This window comes from Paramisgurnus dabryanus, chromosome 2 (genome assembly GCF_030506205.2).
Source record: "Paramisgurnus dabryanus chromosome 2, PD_genome_1.1, whole genome shotgun sequence".
Lineage (NCBI taxonomy): Eukaryota > Metazoa > Chordata > Actinopteri > Cypriniformes > Cobitidae > Paramisgurnus > Paramisgurnus dabryanus.
The window spans coordinates 52,402,545-52,417,299 of record NC_133338.1 but is presented as its reverse complement, the minus strand read 5'-3'; the positions used below and the strand labels follow the sequence as shown (position 1 = coordinate 52,417,299).

The 14,755-nt window shown below is 34.8% G+C and overlaps 3 protein-coding genes across 3 annotated transcripts; all 3 read right to left on the bottom strand.

Annotated features, from left to right (window-relative positions):
* The window catches only part of LOC135743807 (uncharacterized), a 112,841-nt gene that overhangs the window by 79,903 nt on the left and 18,183 nt on the right, over positions 1 to 14,755 (bottom strand).
* Positions 2,319 to 5,253, bottom strand: LOC135743808 (uncharacterized). Its single transcript, XM_065261671.2, has 2 exons — positions 4,902 to 5,253; positions 2,319 to 4,101 (listed from the first exon to the last, which is right to left on the bottom strand). Exons 1-2 carry the CDS (start codon positions 4,975 to 4,977, stop codon positions 2,633 to 2,635), a joined length of 1,545 nt encoding a protein of 514 aa, XP_065117743.1. The 5' UTR covers positions 4,978 to 5,253; the 3' UTR covers positions 2,319 to 2,632.
* On the bottom strand, positions 8,030 to 13,805 carry LOC135743802 (uncharacterized). Of its 2 annotated transcripts, XR_010530583.2 has the most exons (4): positions 13,738 to 13,805; positions 13,174 to 13,407; positions 10,681 to 12,558; positions 8,030 to 8,247 (listed from the first exon to the last, which is right to left on the bottom strand). XR_010530583.2 is itself a non-coding variant. In XM_065261664.2 (3 exons), the coding sequence occupies exons 2-3, from the start codon at positions 13,247 to 13,249 to the stop codon at positions 11,411 to 11,413; spliced, it is 1,224 nt and encodes a 407-aa protein (XP_065117736.1). In that variant the 5' UTR covers positions 13,250 to 13,407; positions 13,738 to 13,805; the 3' UTR covers positions 10,352 to 11,410. The 2 variants fall into 2 exon arrangements, 1 of the variants encoding a protein (XP_065117736.1); XM_065261664.2 differs by lacking the exon at positions 8,030 to 8,247 and having other exon boundaries at positions 10,352 to 12,558.

The window sequence follows — 14,755 nt, the reverse complement described above, 5'->3', positions numbered from 1 at the left end:
AACAGCAGCATTGCAAAAAACTAGTGATGCACCGATGTATCGGCCACTGCTATTTATCGGACGATTTTTGATGAATTTGAAACCATCGGCATATCGGCAACAGCACGAGAAAGGCCGATACCGATTGTTTATTAATTAACTGCATAAAGGCAATGAGTTGCATGTCTGTTGCATAATCCAGCATTTTTAAAAATAATTATCAAAATAATTAAATACTTCCCAAAACAAAATAAGTTGTATAAATTATAGTTTGTCAGATGTGCGATGAGGGAAAAAATAATAAATCAAGTAGTTAATCACGCGAGATTACTCATTCACGTGATTCATGCGGTCTTAAGAGTATTTCGGGAAAATGTCTGCGGTCTGGGCTTTCTTAAAAATCTCGGATAAAGACAAAAACTAAATCGCCATTTGCAACAAGTGTTCTGCAGAAATATCAAGAGAAGGTAGTATTGTAGACAAGTGTTTAATATCGGCCAGACGGTGTCTGTTTAAATCGGTATTGGCCCTAAAAAAAATCCTATCGTGCATCCCTACAAAAATCATATTGAATTTCATGAAATTCACTGCAACAACCCTTCTAGGTCTAAAATTTCACTTCACAAATAAAACTGAAGTGTTTCTTTAAACTGTGAGTTTCTTTAAAAATTAAGAGGCATCTATACATCCAGACAGTGATCAAACACTGAGTGCTGCTCCATTTTGCATTGTCGTTGCTTCTATCTTGTGCGATATGTAATCATGTAATCCATTAAAAAGTAGCGGTAGTCTGATTAAGAGTATTTTATCATGTAGTTTAATCTAATTACAAGTACTTGATTTTTGGAGTCTGATTACGTAATCCAGATTACATGTAATCCGTTATTAAAACCCAACTCTGCATGTCGATGATTAACAAAATTTAGATTTTAAGTATACGGATGGAGATTGAAATTGTTGCTACCACAAACGGTGAATCAAATACTCAATTTTAACTTGATAATCTGTTATACAAGAGGTCATCATACTTAAATGAACATCCTGCAAGTTTCAGAACTGAAAACGTACGTGTTACTGAAATATAACAGCTTTTGGCACCAAGCCAGTATAACGAATGAGTGAGGAATTCGGAGAATTATGACGTCAGAGTAGAATTGAAGCACCTCCCCCAACCCAAATACAACAACCACTTTTATAGCCCCGCCCACAGCTTCAGGTGACACACGTGTGTCTCAACAATCAGTAAACATCTCTTTAAAGATTGCCAAATGTAACCAAAATGACTTTTAAATATATTTTTCTGAGAGACTTTTATTTTGATGCGGTGATCTGTTATGATAGAGTAACCATGGAAAAGTAGTTTTTGTTTGTGGAAGAACCGTCTATGGGAAGAACACAGATGCTGGATAACGGAGGCTCGGAACATAACATTAGGAATGCGTGGTTAAAGTTTGTTTTTGAAGCAGTTCCAGCTCGCGTGGGGAGTGTTTGTTTACTTTGTGTACCACGGATTCATTTGTAAAGAAGCAAGTCGATGCTGGATTTGCAGAGAGACTGTGATTAAAAGCACCACTAATATTGGATCTGACAAAAATGACACAGCAGTATACACAGTAAGTAAAACATTTTACTTTATTTAAGTTACTGCGTTTCACTATTGCTTTGTTAGAAGAGATCGCTTGATATGTCCTGTTGTAACATCCGTGTCTAAACACGTTTGTTTGACTGTTTTAATTTACTAAAAACATCAAACGATTAATAAAGGTTAAACACTTAACAAAACTACAGTAATTTAACAGTAGATATATACAAAGTTAGTGATAAGGAAGGACTTTCCAGCCGCAATTTAGATTATGATGCCTGCTTACTGTGTTGTATACGGTAATTTAGTCACGTCGAGTTTAATGTTTTTTTTATTACTATACGTATTGTCATTTATGTGTATCATCTTTAGCACCCAGAATCTTTTCTGGCTCAAACATATTTGTGTTCAGCTGTAATTTTTACACATTAATGTTTTTAAAACATTTCCCCACATGTAATGACGGCGAATGAAGCTGTCCAATCATAGCAGTGGGTGTTTACGTCTAGGTCTTCAATGCGGCCCGCCCCTTCAAACGAACCATTTCTCCAGAGAGCCACTAATCCATGTTACAAAATAGCCTATTACTTATTGCTTTTGATGTTTTTGAATGTAAAAACCACGCGGACATCAGAAGTAGACATCAGACAACAGTATAAAACAATAAAATCGACAAATTCCCTGCCCCTTTAACAAATTACATGAGTCCAAATCTAATAGTACTGCTACTCCAGTGTGAAAATAATAAATCCTGAAACAATATTTACCTTTTAATGCATTTGGTACATTTATCAAAAGCAAGTTACAATACATTACAGATAATAAATTTCATCATCAAGGGTGTTCCTGGGATTTGAACCCATGATCTGTTGAACTGTTAACACAATTCTCTACAAGATGAGCTACAGGAATAAATTTAACCACTTCATGTAATGCATTAAAATTCATACATTTTGGAGTAATTCAATCGTGAGGTTTATCTTCATTTCACATCATGTGTTTGGACCTCAAGACTGAAGTTGATCTTTGTTCACTGCGCTTTTATCTGTGAGTCTACAGCTGTGTGATCGTCTAAAACTTCTCCAACATGAATGACAGCGGCGCAGCTTCTCTCCAGTATACAGTCACTTGTGTTTTATCAGCGTCAAAGACTCTTTCTCCTGTGTGAGACTTTATGTGATTATTAAGATTTTTTTTCCGGAAAAAACCCTTATTACACTGAGGGCAGGTGAAGGGCCACTCACCAGTGTGAATCACTAAATGTTCCTTAAGGTGGTTTTTACATTTGTAAGTCTTTTCACAATGAGGACAGCTGTATGGCCTTTCTTCAGTGTGAGACTTTATGTGAACATTTAGAGTTCCTAGTTGTTTAAAACGCTTATCACACTGAGAGCATGCAAATGGTCTCTCATTTGCATGAGTCACTATATGATCCTTAAGATGCTGCTTACATGTGTAAGTCTTTTCACAATGAGGACAGGCGTATGGCCTTTCTTCAGTATGAGTCTTTATGTGAACATTAAGATGTCTTTTTTGTAGAAACCCCTTATTACACTGAGGGCAAGTGAAGGGCCACTCACCAGTGTGAATCACTAAATGTTCCCGAAGATCTCTTTTACGTGTGTGAGTCTTTTCACACTGAGGACAGGCGTATGACTTTTCTCCAGTGTGAGACTTTATGTGAGCATAAAGATGACTTTTTCGTAAAAAACCCTTATCACACTGAGGGCAGGTGAAGGGCCACTCACCAGTGTGAATCACTAAATGTTTCCTAAGATCTCTTTTATATATGTAAGTATTTTCACATTGTGGACAGGCGTGTGACCTTTCTCCAGTGTGAGTCTTTATGTGATCATAAAGCTGTCTTTTTCGTAAAAAACCCTTATCACACTGAGGGCAGGTGAAGGGCCTCTCACCAGTGTGACTCACTAAATGTTCCTGAAACTGGTATTTAAATCTGTAAGTCTTTTCACAATGAGGGCAGCTGTATGACCTTACTCCAGCGTGAATCTTTGTGTGAACATTAAGATTTTCTAGTTGATAAAAACACTTATCACACTGAGGGCATGCAAAGGATCTCTTATTTGAATGAGTTACTATATGATCCTTAAGGTCCTGTTTACATTTGTAAGTCTTTTCACAATAAGGACAGGCGTATGGCCTTTCTCCAGTGTGAGTATTTATGTGATCATCAAGATGTATTTTTCGTAAAAAACCCTTATTACACTGAGGGCAGGTGAAAGGCCACTCACCAGTGTGTCTCACTAAATGTTCCTTAAGGTGGCATTTACGTTTGTAAGTCTTTTCACAATGAGGGCAGGCGTACGGCCTTTCTTCAGTGTGAGTCTTTATGTGAACATTTGAATGTTCTTTCTGTGAAAAAGTCTCACCATTTGTAAAAGAGATTTTGGCTTCTGCTCTTTCTTCAGGTGAATCCTCATCAGTCTGTGAGCACTTTTTTTCACTAATGAAATTGTGATGCTGATGTTCATCCTTTATTTCATTTTGTTGGTGACCTTCCTCTTTCACTCCCATTAAACCTAAAATGAACAAATGAACATGAAATTAAATTAAGAAAAATCAAACCTCAATTTATCCTCAAAATGCAAAAAAAAAAAAGATTATTAGGATGGCTAAATTAAATCTGTTATTTCAACCCCATCAGATGTAGATGACTGTAGGAATAGGGCAGTATCGACACACTAGTGACCTCTAGAAATATCACTTCAAACAAAACACTTAAGTTTTCTTAAGCTGGGGATGTGATTAATAAAAAAGCAGAGCAGAACAAAAAATATTTTTGAATAAAATATGTAATTGCATTTGTAGTTGCGTTTTTTAACAATGTGCATGTTTGTGTAGGTTTGTAAGGAACACAAAAAACAGTGCAATGAAAAATTAGAGTTATAATTTATTGGTGTTTTAAATTTGCCATGAAACAGAAGTAACGATTGTCTTATTTTCATGTGGTGAAGTATATCCGAGTGAAACTGCTTCTGAAATGAAATAAAGGTAGGGCTGGACCTGAATTCGTCCATCCATAATTAACAGACCGTTGCATTCTGAGGGCAAATCCTAGGGTTGTAAATGGACATGTAAAACTGTCCCTGGATCATTTTTTCACTTTAAAAATAGTTAGGCAGATATCCTGATGTATCACCATAGGATCGGCAAGTAATACACCGATAATCACCGCAGCGTCATGCGGTCTTTATCGTGAGCCATGTATCATGTATTGCATCGTATTGTAGGGTACTCTGTGATTCCCACCTCGAGTTTGAATGCAAATACCGGACACATATTCCATAATCTGTTTGTGAAAAGAGCTTTAGACACAAACCTCTTTGTTGTTGAGTATGTTGAAGTGTTATTGTGAATGATTCAGGATCAGTCTCCTCTTTAACACACTCCATCATTACAACAGTGGATCAGAATAGTAGAGTAGTTGAATGTGTTGTGACAGCAGCTGCTTGTTTGACTTCTTCACAGTATTTATAGATGAACTGGTGTGATAGTGACTTCACTGAAGATTGTGTCATTTAAGATTGTTTCTTCAGCATCTACAGGAACAGACCTGTGAGGATATACAAATGACCAAAGTTATAATTTAATAATTCAATCCATATGCCAAATGGTTCACACAATCTGTGATAAGCCAGGTAAAGTAATTTATTGTTATTTCTCAATTATCCATCAGCTATGTTAATGAACTTTATGGAAAAGAGGAGCACGAGTATTTCTTAAAGTTAATGTAAAGCTCATTAATAGATCTGAACGGCTTTAAAAGTGAAGTAAATCTCTTTGTTTAATGTCTTGTACAAATGTTGGCTCTTGTGAAACAACTCTCAGCACTTTACAATAAAGTTTTACAATTTAAACATATTTTGTGTCGTTTTATTTACCTCACACAAACACCTCTTCACAATCTTCTTTCAACCGACAGACGAGCTGCAGCAGCGTAACTCTTATGACGTCACTGCACGACAGGCTCCAAGATGCAAAATAAAAGTCCCTTTATTCAATCTACATTCAATATTCGTGAAATTCAAGTAAATTAATGAACTATCATCTTCTAAGACATCTTCTATAAGAGTCAGGGCACACATGTATAGATATAATTAACTAGAGAAGTATCCTAATTTAGTTTAGTGTGCCAGGGCAACTGTATACATACAATTAAAAGTACTTTACATTAAAATAGCATAGACGAACACAGGTGGTCAACACGAGTGTTATGATAACTTGTAATCTTTTAGATTGAAATTCAGTGATACTCAACTTATTTCCTTCATCTAACACTTTTTAGCTCGTCACATCATTAATAAATGTATATTTATTTATTTGGCAGATGCTTTTATCCAAAACTACCTTACAAATGAGGAAAATTTAAAACAAATCTTAAGCACCAACAATAAGCACAGTCGGCTACACATAGCTATGCTCACAAAAAGAAATAGTGTTTAACTGTAAGCAATGTTAAAGTTAACCGTGGAAAGTTGTGAATTAGTGGATAATCCAATGAATGCAGAAGAGTTGTGTCTTCAGATGATTTTGAAGGATTCAGTGATCACAGACGATCAGGTGATCATTTCACCAAGGAAGGACTAAGTAGTTGTATTGCAAATGTTGTACAGACAGTAAGATCTGAATTGGATCTGATAATAGAGACGTCTAACATGTGAGGCACTGGCTTATAAGTGAATAATGACACAAATGTACAGTTTTGGGTAAACAATTTCTTTAATAATCTCACTTCAGTCACAAAAATGTTTAGTTCTCTTTCCATCATGTCAACAGAGCTCAGAGCTGGGTGGATTACTTATGAATTGAACTGAGGACAGGCGTATGGTCTTTCTCCTGTGTGAGACTTTATGTGATTATCAAGATTTTTTTTCCGGGAAAAACCCTTATCACACTGAGGGCAGGTGAAGGGCCACTCACCAGTGTGAATCACTAAATGTTCCTTAAGGTGCCATTTAAGTCTGTAAGTCTTTGCACATTGAGGACAGCTGTATGGCCTTTCTTCAGTGTGAGACTTTGTGTGAACATTTAGATTTCCCTGTCGTTTAAAACACTTATCACACTGAGAGCATGCAAAGGGTCTCTCATTTGTATGAGTTACTATATGATCCTTAAGATTCTGCTTACATGTGTAAGCCTTTTCACAATGAGGACAGGCGTATGGCCTTTCTCCAGTGTGAGTATTTATGTGAGCATCAAGATGTCTTTTTCGTAAAAAACCCTTATTACACTGAGGGCAGGTGAAGGGCCACTCACCAGTGTGAGTAACTAAATGTTTCCTAAGATCTCTTTTATATATGTAAGTATTTTCACATTGTGGACAGGCGTGTGACCTTTCTCCGGTGTGAGTCTTTATGTGATCATAAAGATGTCTTTTTCGTAAAAAACCCTTATCACACTGAGGGCAGGTGAAAAGCCTCTCACCAGTGTGACTCACTAAATGTTCATGAAGCTGGCATTTATACCTGTAAGTCTTTTCACAATGAGGGCAGGCGTATGGCCTTTCTCCAGCGTGAATCTTTGTGTGAACATTAAGATTTTCTAGTTGATTAAAACACTTATCACACTGAGGGCATGCAAATGACTTCTCATTTGTATGAGTTACTATATGATCCTTAAAGTGCTGTTTACATATGTAAGTCTTATCACACTGAGGGCAGGTGTACGGCCTTTCTCCAGTGTGAGTATTTATGTGATCATCAAGATGTCTTCTTCGTAAAAAACCCTTATTACACTGAGGGCAGGTGAAAGGCCACTTACCAGTGTGAATCACTAAATGTTCCTTAAGGTGCCATTTATGTCTGTAAGTCTTTTCACACTGAGGACAGGCGTGTGGCCTTACTACAGCGTGAGTCTTTATGTGAACATTTGAATGTCCTTTCTGTGAAAAAGTCTCACCATTAAGATGGCATGTAAAAGAGATTTTGGCTTCTACTTTTTCTTCAGGTAAATCCTCATCAGTCTGTGAGCAACTGAAAGAATTTTCTTCACTTAGGAAATAGTGGTGCTGATGTTCATCCTCCATTTCATTTTGTTGTTGACCTTCCTCTTTCACTTCCATCAGGCCTAAATCAATGAAATTAAATTAAGAAAAATCAAACTTCAATTTATTCTCAAAATGCAAAAACAAAAGATTAATAGGATGGCTAAATTAAATCTGTTATTTCAACCCCATCAGATGTAGATGACTGTAAAGATGAGCAGTATCGAAACACTAGTGACGAAAAGCATCATTCTAGAAAATGACGTTTCAATCACTTCGAAAATGTTCTTAAGCTGTGGATGTGATTAATAAAAAAGCACAGCAGAAAAAAAATATGTTTGAATAAAAATATGTAATTGCATTTGTAGTTGCGTTTTTAACCTCTAGTTTGAATGTAAATCCCGGACGCATATTCAGTAATCACTAATCAGTTTGTGAAAAGAGCTTTAGACACAAACCTCTTTGTTGTTGAGTATGTTGAGGTGTTATTGTGAATGATTCAGGATCAGTCTCCTCTTTAACACACTCCATCATTACAACAGTGGATCAGAATAGTAGAGTAGTTGAATGTGTTGTGACAGCAGCTGCTTGTTTGACTTCTTCACAGTATTTATAGATGAACTGGTGTGATAGTGACTTCACTGAAGATTGCCTCATGTAAGATTGTTTCTTCAGAATCTACCTGTGAAGATATACACATGACCAAAGTTATAGTTTAATAATTTAATCAATATGCCAAATGGTTGCCCCAATCTGTGAAAAGCCAGGTAAAGTAATTTATTGTGATTTCTACATCAAACATTGTATACATAAAATCACCCCAAATAATCTAAAGAAAAGTTAAAATTGAAGATTAAAATTAATATAAAAAAATTATTAATATAATTAATACTTTGATGCTCCGTATATTATCATTATATTATGAGAGTTTTTGGTTTTCACATTTTTAAACCAATTGCAAGTTGTCGTCACAGTTGTGTTTAATTTGTGGGCATTAAAATTTGGATAATACAAATAAAAAAATGGCATGTCCGTTTACACAAAAACACAATGTCTGACATTTTTTATTGAAAAACAAAGTACATTTGTAACTTTACATGTATTACCCGTGTCTTACAAGCAGAGGTGTAAAGTACTTGAGTAATTTTACTTGATTACTGTACTTAAGTATTAATTTTGGGTATTTTTACTTTACTTGAGTACAATTAAAAATCAGTACTTTTACTTTTACTTAATTACATTTTTTAAAGAAAAAAAGTACTTTTTACTCCTTACAATTTTATTTACAGTCAAAAAGTACTTATTTTTTAGAGATCTATTTTTGCTTGCTCTGTCAAACCAATTGAATTGCGCTGATGGTCAGTTTAATTGAAATGTTATTTATTCTGGAGCCTTTGGACCACACTGAGGAATTGGCCAACAGTTCATCTAATGATGAAGATTTTTTGCTTCTTTGAAACCGACAACACATAAAGTGTGACACGTTTCCTGCTGTTTGCAGCCTCTCTATCAAGACTTATACCTTGTCCACACTGTCAGTCCAAATTTTGGTGCATATCTAATTTGACAGACTCACTGTCCACATTGTGTTTCACAACTGTTCAGATCCGATCTGTGCATCCTGTAGCCGTTTTCCGGATTATATGTTTCTATGGCAATGACGTCGCGCTGGCATGACAATCTGCCTCGACGTCTGATTTGTTTTATGTGACGTGACAGCATGACGTAACCGAAAAGCTACACAAATGCGATCAGGACGGTAAGAATGAAATGGATTTCAGACCACCTCTGGATGTAGCCTGAAACGGATTAGAAAACAGATTTCACGTGGTTTTTAGCCATTCACTGTTCTAAATGTGATTGTATTCCTATGGGATATGCACCAAAATCGGATTTGGACTTACAGTGTGAACAAGGTCTAATACACCTTATCCTGCATCGGCTTTATGTGAGAGGCTGAATAGAGCTTGAAATTTAAGTTAAGTTCAAGGTTTTACAATTTTGAGTGTTGCATACTAAAATTCATTGTCACGGATCTTCGCATTTTTCTGTGTCTGTACCACAGACTTTCTTTTCCGTGTCAGTTTCACGTATTGGTTACTCAATTGTTTTTCCTATTTTCTTAACATTTTCCCGTGGGTTTGGGGTTAGAACGACTTTCTGTAACATAAAATGACATCCAAACCCAACTTCTAACCCTAACGTCAGGCGACAATTGTTTAAAAGTATGGAAAAAATAGTATAAACCAATAGTTAAAGTGACATCCTAACCCAAAGCCCAAATCTAACCCCAAACCCACACGAAAATGGTTTAAAAATAGGAAAAACAATTGAGTAATCAATACTTGAAACTGACACGAAAAAGAAAGTCCGTGGTACAAACACGGAACAATGCGGAGATCCGTGACAATGACACAGATAAATTAGCAAAAAATTTCTGTGACTATAACACTGAACTTTGTGAGATCATGTTGGAAATTATGTAGTCTTATAGTTTGATAATGAAGTACAATTAAATACAAACAGTTGTAAAGGATAAAACCTTGTATGTGGTTCATTCACTTCATGTTTTTAGAGAAAGCTTAAACATGAATCTCTTGTTTTCCTTCTTCCGGTTACTTTTACTTTTTTAATACTCAAGTACAATTTTAATGTGGTACTTTTTACTTTTACTCAAGTATAATTCTGGCCAGATACTTTTACTTTTAATTGAGTAAAATTTACACTCAGTACTTGTACTTTCACTTGAGTAAAATTTTTGAGTACTTTTTACACCTCTGCTTACAAGTTATGATCCTGATAAATTTTAGTAGCAACAGCAATCTGCTATGTTAAAGAACTGTATGGAAAAGAGGAGCATGTATAGGCCTATTCCTTAAAACGCATGTAAAGCTCATCAACAGATCTGAAAAACGTACCTAAATGGCAATAAAAGTTAAGTAAATCTCTTTATTTCTTGCCTTGTATAAATGTTGTTGGCCCTAGTGAAACAGCTCTCAGTACTTTACAATACAGTATTAAACTACTGTAGTATTATTTAACATTTGAATTGAAGTTGCTTAATTACATTTCTTTACAAAGTCATAAAAAAAATGTGTTTTATCGTTTTATTTACCTCACACAAACACCTCAATCTTCCCTCAACCGACAGACGAGCTGCAGCGCAACTGTAATGACGTCACCGCACGTCAGGCTCCAAGAGGCAAAATAAAAGTCCCATTTTCAATCTCCTTTCAAAATTCGCGAAAAGCAAGGAAATTAATCACCTATCAGCTTATACACCAAATAAAACATACAAATCATAAATGTATGGATACAAAAAATATATTCAAGGTTAAATATCCCACATTTGTCAAACGATTACAATACAGACTAATCCAGTGAATAACACTGCATCTTAATTACGATAAAATAAGTTAATTGCACTTTATGAAAACTATGTCACACAAAGATAGGCCCTTTCTTAAAATACTGAAAAACATAACGTTTAACATTTTGTCTTAAGCACCTACAATAAGCATAGTACATGAAGCTTACAAGAAGAAATAGTGTTGAAGCTGTAAGCAATGTTAAAGTTAACAGTGGAATGTTGTGTATTAGGGGATAATCCAATGAATGCGAAAGTGTTTTGTCTTCAGATGTGTTGAAAGATTCGGTGGTCACAGACGATCAGGTGAAGAATGGCAGGTCATTTCACTAAAGAGGGACTGAGTGGGTAAATGTTTTTCAAATGTAGTACTTCTCCAACATGAATGACAGCAGTGCAGCTTCTCTCCAGTATACAGTCACTTGTGTTTTATCAGCGTCAAAGACTCAATAAAACTCTTTCCTCAATGTGAACACGTTTAGGGGATTTCTACAAAATGGTAAGACAGCAGATGATACTTAAGACTTTGTGCCCGTGCATAAGTCTTATCACACAGATGGCACAAAAAAGGCTTTTCACCTGTATGACTTCGTATGTGATGCTTAAGAGCTCCACGTTGTGTAAAGCTCTTGTCACACTGAGGGCACCTGAAAGGTTTCTCTTCAGTGTGAACTCTTATGTGAGCCTCTAAATTTCCTTTTTTTGTGAAACTCTTCCCACAATGAGGACAGGTGTAAAGCCCATCACCACTGTGAATCCTCATGTGAACTTTAAGGGTTCCTCTTCGTTTAAAACTTTTTCCACATTGAGAGCAAGAGAAAGGCCTGTGATTACTGTGACTTATTTTGTGTTTCATCAGAGACTTTTTACATTTGTAGGTCTTTCCACACAGATTGCAGCTGTATGGCCTTTCTTCAGGGTGAGTCTTTATGTGATCATCAAGATTTATTTTTAGTGAAAAACCCTTATCACACCGAGGGCAGGTGAAGCTCCTCTCATCTCTGTGACTTTCTAAATGTTTCCAAAGATCTCTTTTATATTGGTAAGTATTTTCACAATGAAGACAGGCGTATGACCTTTCTCCAGTGTGAGTCTTTATGTGATAATCAAGATTTCTTTTTCGTAAAAAAACCTTATCACACTGAGGGCATGCAAATGGTCTCTCAATTGTATGAGTTACTATATGATCCTTAAGGTGCCATTTATGTCTGTAAGTAGTTCCACAATGAGGACAAGCATATGGCCTTTCTTCAGTATGAGTCTTTATGTGAACATAAAAACTTCTTTGTTGTTTAAAACACTTATCACACTGAGGGCATGCAAATGTCCTCTTACTAATGTGACTCATTAAATGATCCTTAAGGTGCCTTTTACTTGTGCAAGTCTTTTCACACTGAAGCAAACCTGTGGAAGTCTTTATGTGAACATTTGAATGTTCTTTTTGTGAAAAAGTCTCACCATTAAGATGACATGTAAACGAGATTTTGTCTTCTGCTCTTTCTTGAGGTGAATCCTCATCAGTCTGTGAGCAACTAAAAGTATTTTCTTCACTTTTGAAATTGTGGTGCTGATCTTCATCCTCCATTTCATTTTGTTGTTGGTCTTCCTCTTTCATTTCCATTACGTCTAAAATTAACAAGAAATTAAATTAACGAATACCAAATCTCAATTTAATCTCAAAATGCAAAAAAAAATCGTCCTTGACAAATAATCAACATCTAGATAATTTTTCAGTGCATGTTTATATTTTATTTTTATTTACTTCTGATTAATGGCAAACCAACATTTTTTTTGCCATTAATGCCATATTGAAATCCCCATATACAGGGTTGCCAACTGTCACTATGAAATACAGGACAAAAGGTGGGCTTCTGCAGCAGTGCAACCATTAAGGTATGGTTTTGTGTGAATATACATTCATTGTAATATTTTAAGCCATTTGTCAAAATTATAGCCAATCTCCTAATTTATAACTCTTATGCCTTCAAAATATTTTAGGTTTATTAATAGTTTGTTATTACAAAAAACCGGCACAATGTTTATTACCGGTATAAGGGTCTGTATGTTGTAAAAGCCTCACTGCTTCAGAAGCTTCATTTGCCACATCCCCAGATGACTGTATTTATATTTTATAATAATTTAAGTCAAATTCCTCATTATAATATTGTGCAGCTCTAATGAATTTTTGACCAGAGCCAAAAACTTTATGCTCTTTATCAGTCATTAAGATTAGACACAAACCTCTTTGTTGTTCAGTGTGTTGAGGTGTTATTGTAAATGATTCAGGATCAGTCTCCTCTTTAACACACTCCATCATTACAACAGTGGATCAGAATAGTAGAGTAGTTGAATGTGTTGTGACAGCAGCTGCTTGTTTGACTTCTTCACAGTATTTATAGATGAACTGGTGTGATAGTGACTTCAGTGAAGATTGTGTCATTTAAGATTATTTGTTCAGCATCTTTGGCAAAAGACCTGTGAGAATATACAAATGACCAAATAATTGAACAATTCAATTCACCAATCTGTGACAATCCAACAAAAGTAATTTTTGTTATTTACTGTTTTCTACATAAATACTGTAAATAACTCTCTTTGAAAACATAACCTTAATATATTTAATTGACTGAGGAAGATTATGTCAAAGACTTAAGTCAATGTAAAAAAAACTGATGCTCCTAATATCATCATTGGATTATGAGACTTCAACCAGGTTTTCACAAACAGTGTTACTTTCATTTTTAAACCAATTGCAAGTTATTTTTACAGTTGCGGTTTTGTATATTTTGTATTGTTTTTATTTACCTCACACAAACATCTTAATCTTTCCTCAACCGACAGGATAGATAGATGAACTGCAGCGCACCTCTGATGACGTCAACGCACGACAGGCTCCAAAAGCAAAATAAAAGTCATTGAAACCACTGAACATATTTTTTATTGTAGCTACACAAAGCAATTTTGGTCTCATTTGTATGGCAAAGTGTCAAGTATGATTACATGTATGAATCCCATTGAATACAAACAAATTAAGTTTTGTGTACTAAAAACTTATCCACAACACTATCTAATTAATAACCTTTTTGATTTTGGTAAATTTTTCACTCACAAGTGTAGAATTCTTAAAACTCCTTCATCCTTTCCTCACTTTATCAGTGTACTTGAAATGATTGCACATTTTCTTCATACCATTTCAAATGAAAAATCTAATGTTATTGCCATTTTTTTAAAGATCTTTGTACCCAATAATTATTTGTAACCCCTTGTATTGTCAACATTATTAAAAAGTATTATTTATTTATTTTTACCATTAGTTATTCATTCCCCTTCTTTAATTCATTTTATTTATTTATTTTCATTAATTATATTATTTAATTCATTTCTTTGAATTTTCATATTTGAACTGTAAATGTTTATGGTTCAATGTGTCTGCCTTTGACAATTGTAGTTTATTTTTTTCTATTGCAGGCCTGTTTTGTATGTACATTTGAAATCCCAATAATAAAAAAATAGTCATTTTCGTCAATTCGTAAAATGCAAGGTAATTAATAAAGTATAATTTACATTCAAGAAAATATACAAAAATGAATGTAAAGGTAAAAATTAATATTTTCAATAGTAAAGATGTCATCCGTTTGTTTATGTTGTTACTGCTAAATGTCTATGCAATTTCAGCATTGAAATGTAAATTTGGGCAGAGTTAGAAAAATAAACTGCACTGTACATTCAAAGGAAAGTAAATAAATAATATTTATATCATATCGTCACCTTTCTAAACTTATTGCCTAAGTAATTTTTTTTCAGAAAACACAAATAAATCGAA

Coding starts and splice junctions, on each gene's coding strand:
- LOC135743808 (XM_065261671.2), bottom strand. CDS start 4,977: ATGATGGAGTGTGTTAAAGAGGAGACTGATCCTGAATCATTCACAATA. Junction 4,102..4,901: donor ACATACTCAACAACAAAGAG/GTTTGTGTCTAA, acceptor TGTTCATTTTAG/GTTTAATGGGAGTGAAAGAG.
- LOC135743802 (XM_065261664.2), bottom strand. CDS start 13,249: ATGATGGAGTGTGTTAAAGAGGAGACTGATCCTGAATCATTTACAATA. Junction 12,559..13,173: donor ACACACTGAACAACAAAGAG/GTTTGTGTCTAA, acceptor TGTTAATTTTAG/ACGTAATGGAAATGAAAGAG.